The 18435-nt window shown below is 36.3% G+C and overlaps 1 protein-coding gene across 1 annotated transcript in view; it reads left to right on the top strand.

Annotated features, from left to right (window-relative positions):
- Positions 1-18435, top strand: part of LOC105532300 (catenin alpha-3-like) — a 695161-nt gene that overhangs the window by 434389 nt on the left and 242337 nt on the right. Inside the window, exons 3-4 of the mRNA XM_011970429.1 lie at positions 2944-3024; positions 12554-12706. Coding sequence (XP_011825819.1) covers positions 2944-3024; positions 12554-12706 — 234 coding nt within the window. The remainder of the gene's footprint in view (positions 1-2943; positions 3025-12553; positions 12707-18435) is intronic.

Below are 18435 nucleotides of genomic sequence, written 5' to 3'. Positions count from 1 at the left end.
GGCAGGTTCTGACTGTTATCTGCAGTTGTGTTTTAATATCCTGCCCTTTCCATCTCTTGCCTCAGAACACAGAATTCACCTTTAGTCCTAGCTCATTGCTTGATGATTTGTTAAGGCTTTGAAAAAAGAAGGAATGAGGGCCTTTAAGCAGGATGGGGCTATTTCTCCTTGCCTTATTTATTTTTATGCTATGCAAAAGGAATAAAGAAGCATAAAGTGGCTTGACTGAAGCCAAATAAATCTAGATAAATTGAGCAAGGATCCAATAAAAAGCCGGAGGTGAAAAAGAAGAAAGGTGATTGTGGTTGAGGATAGGGCATGGAGGGAGAAAAAAGCAAGAAGGGAGACCTTTAAACTTCCTTCATGGTAGGGACTGTTTATTATTACCTAGACAATGAAATGTCTTTGACCCAGTGAAACATTTTAAACTAGGGTTAAGCTCTGGTTAGAAATTAGGGAATAATTTTTATAGTCCTTCTTGAATCCCTTTGTGCTGTCACCTCCTGTCATCCTTTATTTAAAGTTTGGTATGCTTCTGCTGCTAGCTCTGAGAAGGCTGACATCTTTTAGTTGTTCTGATGAATCGCACCACAGAAGCTTGCGGGTTTTTACAGCCAACACAACAGGAGTCTCCCATATTATTCCTGATACGGGGTGTGTGTGTGTGTGTGTGTGTGTGTGTGTGTGTGTGTGTATGTGTGCGTGTGTGTAGGAGGTCTCTTTGTCTGTCCCAGTTCTGCCTCCTTTTTATTATCTCTGCTTTCATGAAGTAGAAAGCGATACAGCCCAGAGCAAACACTGCATGAAACTACAGAATAAGGGCTGGGTTCTTTAGGTAAAATTAGAAACTGTCTGAGAGCTCATTGTGTATCTGTTTATGTCATTATCCTATATAGTCATGAGTTAACTCTCCATAATTCTCCACTGCTAGCATAGAGAATGCTGGGTAGGAGCTGTGAAGGTAGCCACAACTTTCATATGTGTAATCACTGCCATTGCTCTGATATCCAGAATGTTATTAATGTTCATAGAAATAACCTAACCAAATCTCTCCTGTTTCCCTTTTCTTCCTTCTTTCTTCACTAGACACAGTTTCCATTGTGTACACATTCCACACTTTCTTTATAAGAAACTAAAACGTGGTAAAGACTTAGTGGCCTTCTACTGTGTCTCCCTATGGGAAGCAGCTGGACATATATGGTGCCAGTTTTTGGCTGTCAAAGTGCATCAGATTTGGTATTGAATTTAGCAGACCTGGGTCCATGAATGCCAGATATCTTGCAATGTATAGAATGATCTCAATATTTTTCACACGTTAAATATCAATAGCACTGCTGCTGGGAAAATATAGGTTGACCTGAGGTTGAGGTAGATACCAGCAACCTCAGCTCACAGAGAACTTTAGCAGTGCCTTGAGGGCTAAATGCTAAAATCTCCTCCAGGGTCCCTAGAATGACACCTTCCTGGAAAATAGTAGGCCTCTAATCAAACTATGTTGTGTTTTGAATTAAATTGTTCATTTATAAACTAGTCAACTCTATTCAATAAGTCCTATGTAAGTTACTATCAGGAATAGAAAAAATTTAAGATATATGTTGTAATATCAAAATTCTAACAGTATCATAAGGGTTATGCACAGAAATAAAATGATTATATTGAAAAATGATCAAAATTCTGTTGGAAAAAGGAAAAGTGAGAGTTTACTTTTGAGCAGGATTGTTGGAAGAACTCCTTGTGGAAACCAGTGAGGAAGACATAGGACTTCAGTAGGTGTTGTTTTAGAAGATGCTGTCTGAAATCAAAGGGACATTGCATGTAAGAACTGGGGAGAAGAGACAGAAAAGTATAGGAGTATTGCTACTGTAAAGGAGAGTATATAGCAGTACATAAGTAAAAAAAATAGGTTAGGACAGAGTATAGAAAGTTTTTGAATTTCTTGTTACAGAGTCCACTGGAGAGTATGGGTTTACGTATGAGTTTAGTCATTGGGGAAAGTGTCAGACATGCTGCCTCGTGGTTTATACTTGGTCTCAGTGTCGTTTTTCACTGGGTTTGTGCTGTAAACCCCTTCAGTTATCAGCTGCTTAAACTTGCCTTCCTGATTTTCAAGGTCTCCTCTCAAGAGCCCTTTTCAGTTTATTAATTTAAATAGCAGCAATTTTCCTAGAGGTGAATCACATAATGATTTTTTCCAATCTCTTTTATGTGAGATATCATGGCAAAAAGTATGATTAGATTTAATCCAGTTGTCTTGCACGAAAATAATATGTAGAAAATACCAACCAAGGTGACTCTCTATGTGCTTAATAGCCTAAAGATTTAGGTTAAGGATATAACAGAGAGCTGTTCTGCTCAAAGAATAAAAAGGTGTTGCACAAATTATCTTAAAGAGCCAAAAACAGCGTCCAGTTTTTACTTAAAACAATTTGTTCTTGGAATATTGTCAGCTAAAATTGTGGTCAACTTTTGCAAGTTGTATGAATTTGCACTGCATATTTTATTTAGTGTTTAGCAAAACTCCAGTATGGCTCTGCATAACTTACACAATACACCATAGGAATGACTTCAGAAACTCCCACAGAAGTTGACAAATTGGGCATCTAATGCTTTTAAGCTAATTGCGTGCTTAGTGATTTAAGATTTGACTTGTTAAAAATGAAGAACAGAGTTTCATGAAGATAATGCTCTGCCTACTGTCACACTGAATACCACCTAACTCTGTATCGGAAATATTACAGACGCTTAAAGATGAAAATAATGTGAACTTTAATCACCATTCTACTTAGTCTTAAGTGAAATGCTCATGAATCATATATAATATAGCAGTTTTGAAACCTATTCTTGAATTTCAAGCTGTTATTTTCAGGAAATTTAGAAAGCAAATTGCTAAGTGATAAAGATTAATTGATACCATTGCTGATGTCATTGTTTTCTTCTTTGCAGGCTGGAAAAAAAGAAAGGAGTAATACCCTGAATATTGCTTTAGACAACATGTGTAAGAAGACAAGAGACCTTCGCAGACAGGTGAGGGAAGAGAGAGATACGGAGTCAGAAACATAGGGGCTAAATGAAACTGTTATTCATTGTAGACATATTTATTTCTTGTTTTGTTCCTTTCAAATTAATTTAGAACAGGAAAAGAAGAATAAATATATACTTTTCACATTTATATATTCATACCTCAAACATTTTTGTGGCAAACATAAAGTAGAAGAAAGAATGTGTGCCTTATCAGACAGAATTATGTTCAAATTCTGGTTCTGTCCTCATCGGTTATAAGATCTTGGGCACAAATTTCAGCTCTCTGAGCTTCTCTGAACCTATAAAAGGAAATTAATAATATGCAATAGGGCTGTGAGGAATCAATAAAATGCATGTAAGTGCCTGACCCATGGCAAGGTTTTAGGGAAAGTTGATAAATTTATTCTGTTACATCAGAGTTCATCATCCAAATGCTTAAATCCAAATGTTTGACTAGTAAGTAGTTCAGAGACCCTTCCCATTCCTCCTTCAATTTTTCTTTTCAGGATACTTCAAAAATTAGTTTTTGTAAAAGTTAAGGCTTCTTTTTAACCTTAGATAACCAGGAACATGGGATTAGAAAGAATTTCATTAAACAATTTAGAAGTTTAATATTATGCCACAAATTAAATATTTTTCAGAAATAGGAAGACTTAGCTATTTTCAAAGACATTTGCTCTTCATTCCTTTCCTCTGTTCAATAGCCAGAGTTCTTTCTCATGTGCAACTTTAACTTGGTCATCATTAACCCATCAAAAGGGACAAAAAGCTTTTCAACTATGAGCTCTTAATGCAATATATTATTGTAACTTAATGACAAGATTTAGTAAAATGGCTGAGCAGTCTTTTAATTTGGAAGTAGATTTGGAAATAGAATAAATAGGGATCTCCAACCAGTTAATAATAGCTGCATAAAAACATAATGTTCAAGTCTGCGAAAATCCCAGTTTCTCAACTTTATGCCCTTAATGTGAGTTCTATTTCTACCATTAACACTTGTAATCATGGAATGTAAGAGTCCGAAGGAACTTAGCACAACCTGTCTTACAATGCAAATGAGAAAGCAAGCCAGTGTGGTGAGGTGACCTGCCTAAGAGGATGGGGCACTGAGTCAGAACCTGTACCAGGACTCAGAAATTTATATCCTCAGAGCCATCCTCCAGTTTTGTGGAATGATCTCTATTCTCCATCGTCTTAAGGATTTCTACCCCATCTGCTTCACCTAGGACTCAGAAAAGTTGTTTCTATGAGCTCTCAATGATTGTGTCTCTCGTTCGTGTCTTTTCCCTCTATATTACCTTCAACAACATTATGCATAAAGAGCTAATCTACATTTATACTTCCAAAGGTTTTAGAATTATTATTTTTCTAAATAAAATCAAGAAAAGGCAATTACTTGTGTGTGGAATTACCAGATTTAGCAAATAAAAGCACAAGGCACCCAGTTAAATTTGAATTTCAGATGAACAACAAACATGGTTTAGTATAATTATGTCCCAAATATTGTATGGTACATACTTATATTTAAAAAGTTGTTCATCTGAAATTCAAATGTAACTGAGCATCTTGTATTTTATCTTGCAATCCTACTTGTGTTTCCACCTCACTACCATGAGTGAGATATAGAAATAGCAATGGGGATTACTAATACTGTTCTTCATAGTAAGGAGATACTCCTATCTTGTAGAAAACTGCTGTGCTCTGAAGGTATTAACACTCTGTGTGGTTTCACAGGTTAACATCTCCATTGTTTCCATTTTCTATCAGTGTTTAACAAACCACCACAAACAATAGCAACCATATTTGCATCTCACGATGCCTTGGGTTGGCTGGGTGTCAGCAGGGCCATTTTCTGTACTGTTTTCACTTGTGGTTTTCCATGTAGTGGCAGTCAAATGGCAACTGTGGCTGGATTTGGGACTTGGTGTTTGGAACCTCAGTGCTATTTCCTGTTCCCTTTCTCCATAGGGTGCCTAATGTTTTAGGGTCCCTCCATGTGGCTTCAATCTCTAGCAAGGTAGCCTAGATAGATCTCTTACGTGCTGTTTCAAGCTGCCAAGAAAAGGGAGATGGAAGCTGACAAGCATTCTTAGTGCCTTAGCTCCAAAGTCAGAGAATGCTATTTCCTCCATAATCCGCAAGACAAAAACAGTTGAAAACCCTGTCCTAGTTCAATAGGAGAAGGCAGAAGCTCTATCTGTTGTAGGAGAAGTGATATGTGTGTACAGGAATGGATGGAATTGTTAGAAACTATCTTTGATGTAACACCTCCATGATCTTCCATTTTGATGAAGTTGGTTGCTATGATTCTTTCTCGTTATCCTCACTTACCCGCCCCCCCCGCCCCAGTACTTTATTTTTCATCCTGATGTTTACATTTTTGGTAGAAATCACAGTTAATTAAAACAGCAACATAAGTTATCTCCACTTCTTATTCTTGAGGAGTTTATCCAATAGTTGTTGTAAGCATCTCACATATAGTTTTTCTCACAGGAAAGAGAAAGCACTGCCCTTAAAATGTTTTTCTTTGGAGTATTTAATGTTCGTTGTTTGCTTTAGAACTGGTTTTATCTTTTTAAAACTTTTTTAGTAAAAAATAAGCAGAGCCCATCTTCCTGCCCATTCATCCTTATCCCCTTTCTTAACCATGGCCTTTCTTTTTCTTTTTGATTATACTTTATGTTCTAGGGTACATGTGCACAACGTGCAGGTTTGTTACATATGTATACATGTGCCATGTTGGTGTGCTGCACCCATTAACTCGTCATTTATATTAGGTATATCTCCTAAAGCTATCCCTCCCCTCTTCTCCCACCCTACTACAGGACCCAGTGTGTGATATTCCCCTTCCCGTGTCCAAGTGTTCTCATTGTTCAGTTCCCAGCTATGAGTGAGAATATGCAGTGTTTGGTTTTCTGTTCTTGTGATAGTTTGCTGAGAATGATGGTTTCCAGCTGCATCCATGTCCCTACAAAGGACATGAACTCACCCTTTTTATGGCTGTATAAGTATTCCATGGTGTATATGTGCTACATTTGCTTAATCCAGTCTGTCATTGATGGACATTTGGGTTGGTTCCAAGTCTTTGCTATTGTGAGTAGTGCCGCAATAAACATATGTGTGCATGTACTATGGCCTTTCTATCAGTAATGCAGAAACATTTCAGCTTCAGTTCAGAGGGTGATTGGACTTCTTCCATGAGGAATGATGGAGATTGCTTAGAAATATCTGAGGAGAAGCAAATTGTAGATTTGAGGACATCGAGATGGAATGTTCTAGAAGGTGAAAGTATTTATTTGTTTCAACCTTCTTCCTCTGTGACTTTCTTGCCTGTTTTACTAGAGAACAAAGACAAATGTTCTTGGCATGGTGTTCTAGGTTCTCTGTGATTTGGCCCTGACTTAATCCCCATTATTCTTAATGTTCCTTTTCCTTCAGCTCTCCTTCTCAGTGTTGTCACCTCCTCATCACACCAACACATTAACCTGTTTTCTTTTCTCTCTCTCTCTTTTTTTTTTTTTTTTGAGACAGAATCTCACTGTGCCACCCAGGCTGGAGTGCAGTGGTGTGATCTCGGCTCATTACAACCTCCGCCTCCCAGGTTCAGGCAATTCTCCTGCCTCAGCCTCCCAAGTACCTGGATTACAGGTGCATACCATCATACCCTGCTACTTTTTTTGTGTGTTTTTAGTAGAGACGGGTTTTCACCGTGTTGGCCAGGCTGGTCTCAAACTCCTGACCTCGTGATCTGCCCGCCTCGGCCTCCCAAAGTGATGGGATTACAGGTGTGAGCCACTGCGCCAGGCTCACATTAACCTGCTTTCTGACAAAAGAGTCTACTTGTTATTTACCAGAATTTGCGTCACCTCCCGCTCAAATACACTTGCTTCTTTGTAGATATGACTTGTACAGCTTGAAGCCTTCTCTACTAACTCTATTTACACACACACCCAACACATAAGCAACTACATTCCAGAGTACCGTAAATGCTATTGCTTCCATGAAACCTTTGCTGTTTTCACCAGCTGGAATGGATCTTTTTCTTCCTGGAACACTTACAGCATGTGCACTTCTATTACAGCAATGATTATATTCTTGTATTTTTTTCTTTTATAATGAGTTTTCTTCCCACTGCACTTTAAGTCCTTATAATGATAGTTATGACAACATCTGTCATTTACTAAATGCTTTGCAAAGCTCTCTACCAAGTGTATTCATTTCATTATTGATTTTTATTTCTGAAACAATAAATAATGCCATGGTATTGTTATCTCTGTCCCCTAAAATGAGTTAACATAGCAAACATCACCCAGCTAAGTGGTAGAGACACAGTTCTAGCCCAGGTCTATCCAACCCCAGCCCGTATGTGTAGTCACTACACAATGGGCTAGGGATTATGGCCTATTCACTTTCAGAACCTCCCAGTGCCTAAGACACTGATTTTACTATCACATATTATTTTCTTTATTATTTGTTTTAAATGCTTTTTTAAAATTAAATTTTCTTCTTTCTTTAGCCTCCTTTTCCATCATTCATTTGAAAACTGTATACCTATTGTAACTCTCTCAATAAAAGGAGGAAGACTTTTTAAACATCCTTTACTTTATTAAAAATATTTAAGCAACAAATATATCTTATTTCTATTTTATTATACATAGTAAAAATATATTTGTTTTCACTAAAAGCAGGCTAAAATTTTTATTTGTGTATATTAAGAAAAAATGTCTTTTATTTCATAAATGCCAAAGTAAAGATGAAGTATGTCAAATGGGATTTTGGTAAAAACAGACAAAACAAAAATTTGATTAATTCTTCAGTTGCTGAGTTTCTGAATTGCTAGGTCCATCTCTCCTCTATGTTGCATAGTACCAGTTCACCACTCAGAAAAAAATATGTAGGCTTTTATACCTCCTGGTCATCATCCTCATCATCAAATAACGTTATGTATCCACAAGAGAGAAGTTTCACTAAATTTACATAGTACATACACAGTGAAATAATTATTAGTTGATTTAATTCCTGTTAGACAAGCTTTAAAAGATCACATTTTGCTATTTGATTTAAATTAAAGTGGCTTTTAATTTAAAATATTTACTAAAATTTAAATACTGTTAATTTATTAAAAATTTAATACAATATTTTAATTTAAAATATTCTAGTCTAAATGTGTTTTTCTGTTTCCCTGAGGATGATTTGTTTCTGAAACACTTTCTCCATTTTCCATTCCCCTTCCCCTCACAATTTCATTCTTTGTTCCTTTATTTGGTGGCAGTGGTGGGGCTTTTTTAGACTTCTCACACAGGGCTTTCACTTTGGGCTTCAATTGTAGAGATATATATTATTTTGAGATCCCAAACCACTTACATCAGTAGGAAATAGAAAAATTGATGTCTCAAAGCCTTTTATTAAACTATAGTGAGAAAAGATGAAAAGCACCTCAGTTTGGTTTTGTTCTAACATCTTTCATGCCTGGCCACAAACAGGTATTTATTGAAAATATGTACTTGTAATTCCTATTGGCCTCCCACTAACTTCAGATTTTAGTGCTTTGGCTTCTGTTTCTATATTGGCATATTGGACTCTTCTTTAAACTTTTTGTATATCACCCGATTGAAAGGAATGCATTGTGTTACTGGGCAGGAAAATAATATGGAAAGAAATAAGATAGAGGCTACTTTGGTATTACATGTAGGTATATATGACTGTACAATTTAATGAAAACAATCCCGTATGAATATGTCAGAACATATAAAGAAAATTGCTTAACATAACATTCTAGTCCTTTCACATTTTGTCCCTACCTACACTTCTAGTCCTATCTCATAATAATTCCTCTTGAGTGTAATTCAGGGTACGGCAGAACAAAACTCAGTGATGTACAGAGCCAAGGTAGTAGAGTATAATTAGCAATGAGTAGTTTACATAAGAGATTGGAGTCTCTTACTTGGTGCATGATGAAATGACATTAATACCAGACAAAGGTACCTGTTTGAATGGGTTTTCCTAAAAGCAGTGACTAAAACGAGGACCTTAGTGCAGGTCATTTATTTAGGAGATGATTCCTGGAAGCAAGTGTAATAGAACATGTAATAGAGTCAGGGAAAGAGGAAATGATAATGCTATTGAGATTGCTGCTGTAGGCAATGAGAGCTTGCGGATCTCTGAGAACTAACAGACTGTTTCCCAGAATTGTCTGACTAATGGATGGAGACTAGGAATTTTATGTGGTAGTTTCTATCTCCATAGGTTGAGGGTTTCCCCCAGTGGTATGTACGCTGAAGAACTTCCAGGCAGTGTTTATGCTGGGTTGAGAATTTCACAGAGACTAGGAACAGGCCCTGAGACAGAATAACAAAGAGACACAAGGAATGCACACAAGAAGCATGGAATGTCTTCAGAGGACATGCAACTGTTCCCCCAGCAAAAGCTGAAATCAGAGATAGATCCAGAGGATGAGATATAAGGCACCAAAAGTCTATAATGTGTTCATAATAGTGAAGGTGAAGGATCAGGAACCAACAAGTTCAACAGGGGCTGGTGAGAATATTGTGGGTTGGTTGAATTAGTTACACTTTGTTTTTTGCATGGGTTAAGATGATTTCCATGGGAGAGATACCTCCCTGCCTCTGACCATATGCTAGCTCCTAAAGGTTTTGTTCACGTCCAACTCAAGTCACTGATTTCTGGACATTTCCTTCTGTCATGGGACGAAAAGATGACAAAGGTTGGCACAATGTGAGACAATAGTTCTTTTTCACCTCTTATTCTTGCTTTGGCAATAAATCAATATGTATTTCCAGCAAAGCAATGGGGAGTAATAAGACTTTTTGGCTATAGTTGCAGATGGGAAATTATAGTGATGTCTTTTATATGAAAAACAGTCACTCTTTAAACATATATCTCAGAGTAGCAAATACTAAGTCTTGCTTCTTTACGTCACAATCAAATTATTAAAAACAGGAGTTTATACTCACTGTCTTGACTGCCTTGTCTCTCATTCACTCTTCAAACCATAGCAATAGGACTCCTGACCCACTTTTCCACTGAAACTGCTCTTACCAAGTTTATCAATAACCTCTTAGTAGTCAAGCCCAATGGATAAGTCTCATTCCTTTTTTTAAATTTAACTTATCTTTAAAATTTGTCTCTATTTTTTTTTTTTTGCTGTCAGTCTCTGAGTTTTTCTTTATTGTAATGTTTAATGTATTATTGTAATATTCACTCTTCTACTAGATTATAAGGGATCATGAATTTCCATCTTAACATTTCCTTCAATACCTTTCTCTTGGTAGAAAGATGAGAAAATGGTTTCCAGAAATATATACTGTATTGAATGAAATCATTTACACAGAAGAGAAGATTTAACCAGTCCATGATGTGAATATTATAGTTATGTTTGGTAGGATAACTACATTTGAAGAGCATTAACACAGAGATATATCTGAAAGTTTGTCTTTTAGTTGTTGGTAATTTGTCTCTTTGTTTCTTGGCTGCTTTCTCAGCCTCTTTTTAGGCCCTACTCTTTAATCTGCATGACTCCTGTAAATGGTAGTGTTTCCTAAGAGGTCCTTCATGGGTCTCCTCACTCTATATGGTCTCATCCACACTCTCTGCTTGAGTTAGTTCCCATATGCTGGCCCTTCATGGCATATCTCTAGTGTAGATTTCATCTGAGCTTTCCTTCTACATGTCTCAATCAGAATGAAAGAAGAAAAGAATAATCTACATGTCCCAATTATCAATGAAAGAAGAAAAGAATAAAGGGGAGGACAATCATTAAAAAATGCCCCCACTCTGAGAAATTAGAAGGAATCTCTACTTTTCTTTTCAGTGTCTGAAACTTACACAACCTGTAGTTCCCAGCTCAAATAAATTAGTGACCTTATGCCTGACTTCGCTGGTGTACTTCCTATAGAGAGCAAACACATTATTCATTCAGTTAAAGTCTTCCCTTTGCCTTGTAACCCCTTAGCACCCTATACTTTGTCCTAATAAGTGCTCAGTAAATATTAATTAGTTGCCACTAGTAATTTGCCTTTCCGCATACTAAGCAGAATCCTTCCTTGGGGATCTTCCTGAAGCCTTTCTTAAATTGTTGATAGTCAGAAAATTTTTACAATGCTTCTGAGCAAGCTCACCATTTTGGGCAGAGGTATTTTTCTTCCAGAAACCTACAATTATTACGGATTTATTATTCTATGATCATGATAGAAGACAGTACTTTCTATGTAGCTCTATCATTCAGCTCCCCAAAAATGTATTACCATTCATTCCCAAGTAATCTAAAACTAGACTAAGTATCTATTGGCTTAAAAAAAAAAACTCTAAAATATAATTTTCACAGAAAAATTACATTTTTCTGTCTGATAGCTATTTATTTTTTTGTTTTATTGTACAGAGGTTATTAAACTAAATGAAGGGGTTGACTCAAAAACCTTTGGGCCCATTCATAGTTGTTGACATTGTTCGTGAAACATTTCAGGATATTATGATTTTTTTTGGTGCGGGGCGGGGGATGGAGTCTCACTCTGTCGCCCAGGCTAGAATGCAGTGGTGTGATCTCAGCTCACTGCAACCCTTTCCTCCTGGGTTCAAGCGATTTTCCTGACTCAGCCACCCGAGTAGCTGGGAGTACAGGTGCCTGCCACTATGCCCAGCCAATTTTTTTTATTTTTAGTATAGACGGGGTTTCACCATGTTGGCCAAGCTGTTCTTGAACTCCTGACCTTGTGATTCTCCTGCCTTGGCCTCCCAAAGTCTGAGATTACAGTCATGAGCCACTGTGCCCCGCCCGATATTATGATCTTTAAAGACTTGATATTATATAAATACAATGAATTAATTTTTCAATGCAGTTTTAAATCTCAGAAAATATCTACTGACTAGAGTAATTGCCTAATTGTCATTAATAAGCTTACATGTAATCTAATTTAATTGTAGCAGAATGTTATAGTTGTTTCATAATTTAAGGTGTGAGGACAAGAACAGTTAATGCAAATGGGGAAAATTGGACATCAAACTCATTTATTATTCTTCCTGCTCTATTAACCTGTTATCAACTGGCATAATCGGTGATCTAACTTGGCTTAATTACCATGAAGTATACAATTTAGCTAATCAAAATTTATCATCAGCTCCTCCAACAAGGTAGAAAACATTCTATAATTTGTAATTATGAAAATACAAGATGTACAATGTTATTTATACACATGCATACATATTCTAATAGCATAATTTCTTTGAGCAACAAAGAAAGTATTGCCATTTTTAGTCTGACTTCCAGGTTAAATAACTTAAGAAAAATTACTTTTGAGAGGAAAGGAACTATTGCTAGACGATTTTTATTTTTTTTTGGCTGGATATTTTGTTTTTTAGTTTCTTAAGGGACATTTTTTATATCCTTAAATATTGTGATTTTAGGAATTGGGCAAAAATGAATAAAATGAGTTGTGTAACTACTGAGATTGTAAGAAAAGGAAACAGTGAACCATTTCCTGGAAAAAAAAAACCTGAATTTTTCATTTCTTCTCAGCTCCGCAAGGCTATTATAGATCATGTGTCAGACTCTTTCTTGGATACGACAGTCCCACTTTTGGTCCTCATTGAAGCTGCTAAGAATGGCCGAGAGAAGGAAATAAAAGAATATGCTGCGATATTTCATGAACACACCAGCAGGCTTGTAGAGGTAAGCATGCTGGAACTGTAACTCACTAAAGTCTGGGAGAATGAGGCTCCCATTCTCCATTTATGGTTGAATTGTACCCAAATAAAAACTTTTGACACCATGTTACAAATACAGCGGAGTCTGGTCAAGGTGATATGAAGGTGTATATGTCCAACTGTATAGATCACTCCACATTGACTTGTCTTATTTTTTAATGCATATTTTATCAGAGCTTCACAAAGGAACTAGCTAAATGCAGATACTTGGATTTATCCTTACAAATATTTTCTTCCCATTCTGACTTAAAAGTATCAAGTACTCTATCTCATATTATTTTATTATTTCTCTGCCATCTTTTTGTAGCTGCATTATTCTATCAGCCTTTCAAGTCATATTTAACTATGTAGCATGACTACAGAACAAGAATATAGGATATACAGGGTAGAGAGATCCAGGAATAAGTAAGTAGGGGTAGTGAATTGGCTCATGTCCCCATAGGGACAAAAGAAGACAGTAAAACTATTATTCCCTCTGCTTGGTAACTGGAGACATGGGGACGCACCATGATTTTTTGTAGCAGGATAGCATATTGCTGAAGGAGCTGGGAAGTGCTGATAGCTTCCCAGGAGAGAGATAATAGAACTTACTGTATTATGGATATCAATAACAGAAGTATACTTTAAGAGACAGCCTGAATAGAGGAATTTCTAATACAAATAAGATGACAGTATTCACAAGGCCACAAACCAGTGGCAAGAAGTGGGAAATGTTATTTACTAGATCACTAGAGCTGAGATGCTATTCAGTATGGCTCATACTCATGAGCATGGCTGCACCAGTCGTTTATGGCTGGTGTCTACTCTGGTTATCAGTGGCCATGCCATATGGGTTATTAAATGTTTTGACCGCCACACCTTCCTATACCAGTCATGAATTCTGTGGCGAAATATGTTTTCATGGCCCAAATGCTTGTAAAGCTTCTGACTAATAATCAGGATGTGAATTGGAATCACACCAATCAATATAACATCTACTGAAAAAGAGAACTTTCCTAACATCTTTAATGTGGATCCATGGGGAGGAGGTTTCCAGTGCCACTAGCATTTGCACTATAAACTCTCTTTCCGGATCTCAATCTCCAGAACTAGAAAATGAAAGTAATGGATGAATACATGATTACTGCAATTTTCGTAGCCCAAAACTGTTCTACCTCCAACTTTGAAATCTCCTTTGAATTTCCCAAGAACTCTGTTAGATACGGTAAGTGTTACCATTTCAATTGGCCTTAGATGTAAATAAAGATACAAAACCCAAACCAAGCTAATTAGAGTTGGAGCTAATTTCCAGGTTATTAAACTAAATGAGGGGTTGGCTCAAAAACCTTTGGGTCCATTCATAGTCATTGACATTGTTAATGAAACATTTCAGGATAATTTTTAATTAATTGAATTATTTATTATTTATCCGCTTTTATTTATTCCTTCATCTACACATTCCAGAAAGATTTATTAACTGTACACAGAAAAGAATGTTAAAAGTAAGGGGGGAAAGCAATGGGAACAGGTTGTAAAAAACATAACTAAGCATAGTCCCTGAAAGTCATAAAAGTGTTATCTAAAAATGTATTCTCTAAGCTGAAGACAACTGAATTATGAAAACAACTTCTTTTTATGAAATCCTCTGAAAGCAAAACTTGGTTTATGCTGACAAAATTGAATTCCTCTTCCTATTTCTCAGTTTAGTTTTTTGATGAAGAAAGGTGCCCTGGTCAAACAATTTTAGGAAAAAAAGGACTATCTATAGCTCCTCTTGGAAAATTTACATTCTTGAAAAATCCTGAAGCAAAGAGACCTCTTTAATTTAATTTACACAAATTAAATCTACTTATCTCTCTTTCTTTCATGGTACATTACTAAGACACTACCTTCGAGGAACACTTGGGAGTGCTACCTTATACCAAATGATGGCTTACTGTTAGGTAGACACAGATCTAAGAATTAATTTTAAAGTTTAAGAATTTTGGAAATTCTGCATTCCATGTGAGTTTTAAAAGAATACACTATTTTGGAATTATGAACTATTGGGAGACTGAAACTGGATCTCATTTAACTCAACATGTTACCTTAACACATTATAATGAGATAATGAGATTATACGAGGTTTGGGATGATATATGAGTTCTGGTTTTCACTCTGGTAATGCTTAGACGCTTTGGTCTAAGTCACTTTCATTTCCAATGAGCTTTTACTATATAACAAACCATCCTGAAATTTAATGGCTTAAACCAACTATTTGTTATCTCTCACTAATCTATGGGTTAACTAGGAAGAGCTGGGCAAATTTTGCTTAAGGTTTCTCAAGTGATTGCTGTCAGATACTGGCAGGGAATGGAGCCTGCCAAAGGTTGGCCTGGTCCGGACATGCTAAATGGCATATTCACATGACTGAAAGTGCATGTTAACTGTCAGCTGGGGGCTTAGCTGTGGTTGTCGACTGCTGCATCAATCATTGGCTTCTTCATGTAGCTTCAGCTTTTCACAGCATGGTGGTTGGGTTCTTAGATGAGAAGTCCCAAATGCAAGCAAGAAATAGGAAGTTGAAGTTGTCATTTGTATTCTATTGGTCAAACCAATTACAGAGCCTGCCCAGACACAGGAAAAGGGGGCAGTGAGATTGCATTTCTCAATAGAAGGAATAGCAAAGTATTTGTGGCCACTACTCTTCTCAGGGTTTCATTTGCTTTATCTATAAAATGAAAGTTAGACAGAATAATATCTAAGGTCACTCCAAGTTTCTTAAATTCTATGATGTGACAAATTTTTTTTTTCAACTAAGAGACTTACAGACTTATAGTTTCCTATAACAAGAGAAAATGAAAATGATTTTTAGGCATACTGCTTGCACACTAGGTTGTTTCTCTCTCTCTCTCTCGCTCTGTGTGTGTGTGTGTGTGTGTGTGTGTGTGTGTGTGTCGATCTCATGAAGAAGAAAAAACAGTACTGCATTTATCTCCCAGAAAAGTCTTTTTTTGAAAGGATATTCCTAACCAAAGCAACAGAGAAAATCATCATTAATTCATTAATTTACTACAAACATTGAGACAGAAGTGTCTATGATAGACTCCTGGAAAATAGGAGAGCCTAAATATATCAGTTTCGGAGGACAATGTGAGTTCTCCTTGTATAGACTGTTTAACAATCCCCCACTTCCTTGCTCTTTGCCACCCCACCCCAAAGACATGCACATACACTCATCTTATTCCCTAGTTGGGCAATTTGACATAGCAGGACAGAAAGTCTTATATTCTAACTGACTTGGAGAAAAAGCTGGTATCAACATGTCTAGGTTTTGATACCTCAGCCATGTTTGTCAGAGAAATCTAAAATCAATGAACGTGTTGAAATAAGACTTAAATGAGAAAAAAAGCCCATTTTTAAAGATTTCTATCAAATCTTTGAAGAAAACCTCCACACTGTTAAAGGAACTCTTTAAATAATGGTTAACGTGAAACTTTGACAAAAAGATCGTAAAAAGTAGGACTAAACACAAAGCAGAAAATGAAATATTGAAAAATTATGTGGGTAATAATCTGAAAAACAAAAAGATCTGGGGAATTCGGAAAAAAACAACAGAAATGAGGAGGACAGTGGCCGATGAATTTGGTCTGAACATGCCTGTTCTCTGGTGGTGACACATCTGAGGTGTCCCGCTATACTAATAATACAGGAGGAGACCTCAGATGCGTCACCACATCTATTATTGTAGTTTAGTATAAAATGATCATGGGTAATGATGGTTATAAAACCCTGGGTAGTGCCAGTAACTAGAGAATCTAGAACTTTGTGGCTAATTTTATCTTGGTTATGCTGAACTGAGTACCTATTATGCAAACTTTTCCTACTTTGAGCATCCAAGTTACTCTGTGTTCTTGGATCCACAGAACCACAGTAGGGAAGGATAAGAAGTAGTCAGGAGTATTTTAAAAGTCATCTTCACATAGTGATTAGCAATGAATGACAAAGGTGTTCAATTAATGACATATGTGTTCATATGCTCCCCAGTACTTTGATGTCACCTTGTTGGTGACTTAGAGCACCATTATCTCTACTGGTTTCTGCCAATAAAATCTATTGAATAGGAAGATAAAAATATGAAATTTAGTTTACAGATAAAAATATTCATTAGTTCTAGAGAGGATTATTGCTTTGAGGCTTCTCTGATAGCAAAGTCTATACAGCTCATGCCCAATAAATCCATATTGAATGAAGGAAAACATTTATAGTACCAATTAACTTTAACTTCTTTTTCTTTCTAAAATATTGACTTTGTGGATTCTAGTAACTGGACTTGAAATATATGTCTGAGCTCAGTTACTAAGCAGAGAAGCTCGCTACTCTACTGCATATAAGTACTTAAAATTAATTCTTCACAGTAATTTTAGTAAATGCCATTACCATTAATTATCAAAAGCAGACACTATAGACTCTATTCCAGAGTTCCCTCATAAAAAGTTTCTGACAATTCAACAACATCTTTCAAGCCATTTGCTATCTCAGAGATGTAGTTTCTAAACCTAATGTGGTAACATAACTATTATTCGGAGGAATGCCATTACATTTAATAAATTCATTATTTATTATTATAAAGGCTATTATGATTAAATGGCTATCATTTAATATTTCTCTAAAATCAATTTTGAAAATTTCACTCTCGTTTTTGAATTCTATTTGTTTTCTACAAGTCAGTTCATGCTGAACACTACAATCACTACCAACAAAAACAGTGACATCTCCAGAGACCCTATGGATTTTATCATGTTAGTTATCATTAAATATGATGGTATTAATGATCTAGGCCTGAAATTTCTCTATAAATTGAAGAATTTTCCCTATGTGGAAAGCCAGGTTTGTTGGTGCTTCGACTTACTCATCAAAAATTCATCTATCTTTATGCACCTTATTTTAGTAAGTTTCATGGGAGCCTTTCATCAGAAAGGAAAAAGTGGGTGGACATTTAATTATAATACTTCCCTACCACCTACAAAGATGATTGTCCCCACTCGCAAAATGGTGAGCCAGATTTAGCAAAGCCCCAGTGCCAAGACAGAAGGCTTTAGAGGGGACTCTTGCTGTTTGCAAGAAGTGCTGATTGCTATGAGCTCTACTAATTTCTTTGCTTTTTGACAGAATGCTGCTCAAGTTTCACACATTGCTTTAATTGGTCATCTGTTATCAAATAAGGATATGTTTGATTATAAATAAATACAGCTTTTACAGTCCCCTTCCATTCTTCCTTCTTCTTTCCCTCAAAAAGATGTAAAAGAAAAAGAACAAACCCATACTTAACACTTGTACACAAACCAACAACTGTTCTAAGTGAGCATCTTGGCAACTCTCCTGTTTTGGTAGGGAAGGGATGCTATAGTCAGGAATGCTTTTACTTATGTAGAACAGAGCACACCGGTGTGACTGCCCACTCCCTGGCTTATAAACTGCTCAGCATCTTATTCCTTTTACTGTTAGAAAGATGTGGCTGAACATGACCCTTAAAAGCCTAACCTGAATGTACAGTGAGTTCCTTTCTATGTTGCAGTGATTTCTGTATGCATTTTCCACTGACAGTGTTTGGAATAGAAGAAAAGGGTAATGATTCATTTATAGAAAAGTAAGAGCCTTCCCACAGTCAAGTATAGATTTTTTTTTTTTTTTTTTTTTTTTTTTTTTTTGAGACGGAGTCTCACTCTGTCGCCC

This window comes from Mandrillus leucophaeus, unplaced genomic scaffold, assembly GCF_000951045.1.
Source record: "Mandrillus leucophaeus isolate KB7577 unplaced genomic scaffold, Mleu.le_1.0 Scaffold948, whole genome shotgun sequence".
Classification (NCBI taxonomy): Eukaryota; Metazoa; Chordata; class Mammalia; order Primates; family Cercopithecidae; genus Mandrillus; species Mandrillus leucophaeus.
This window is presented reverse-complemented; position numbering and strand designations above follow the sequence as displayed.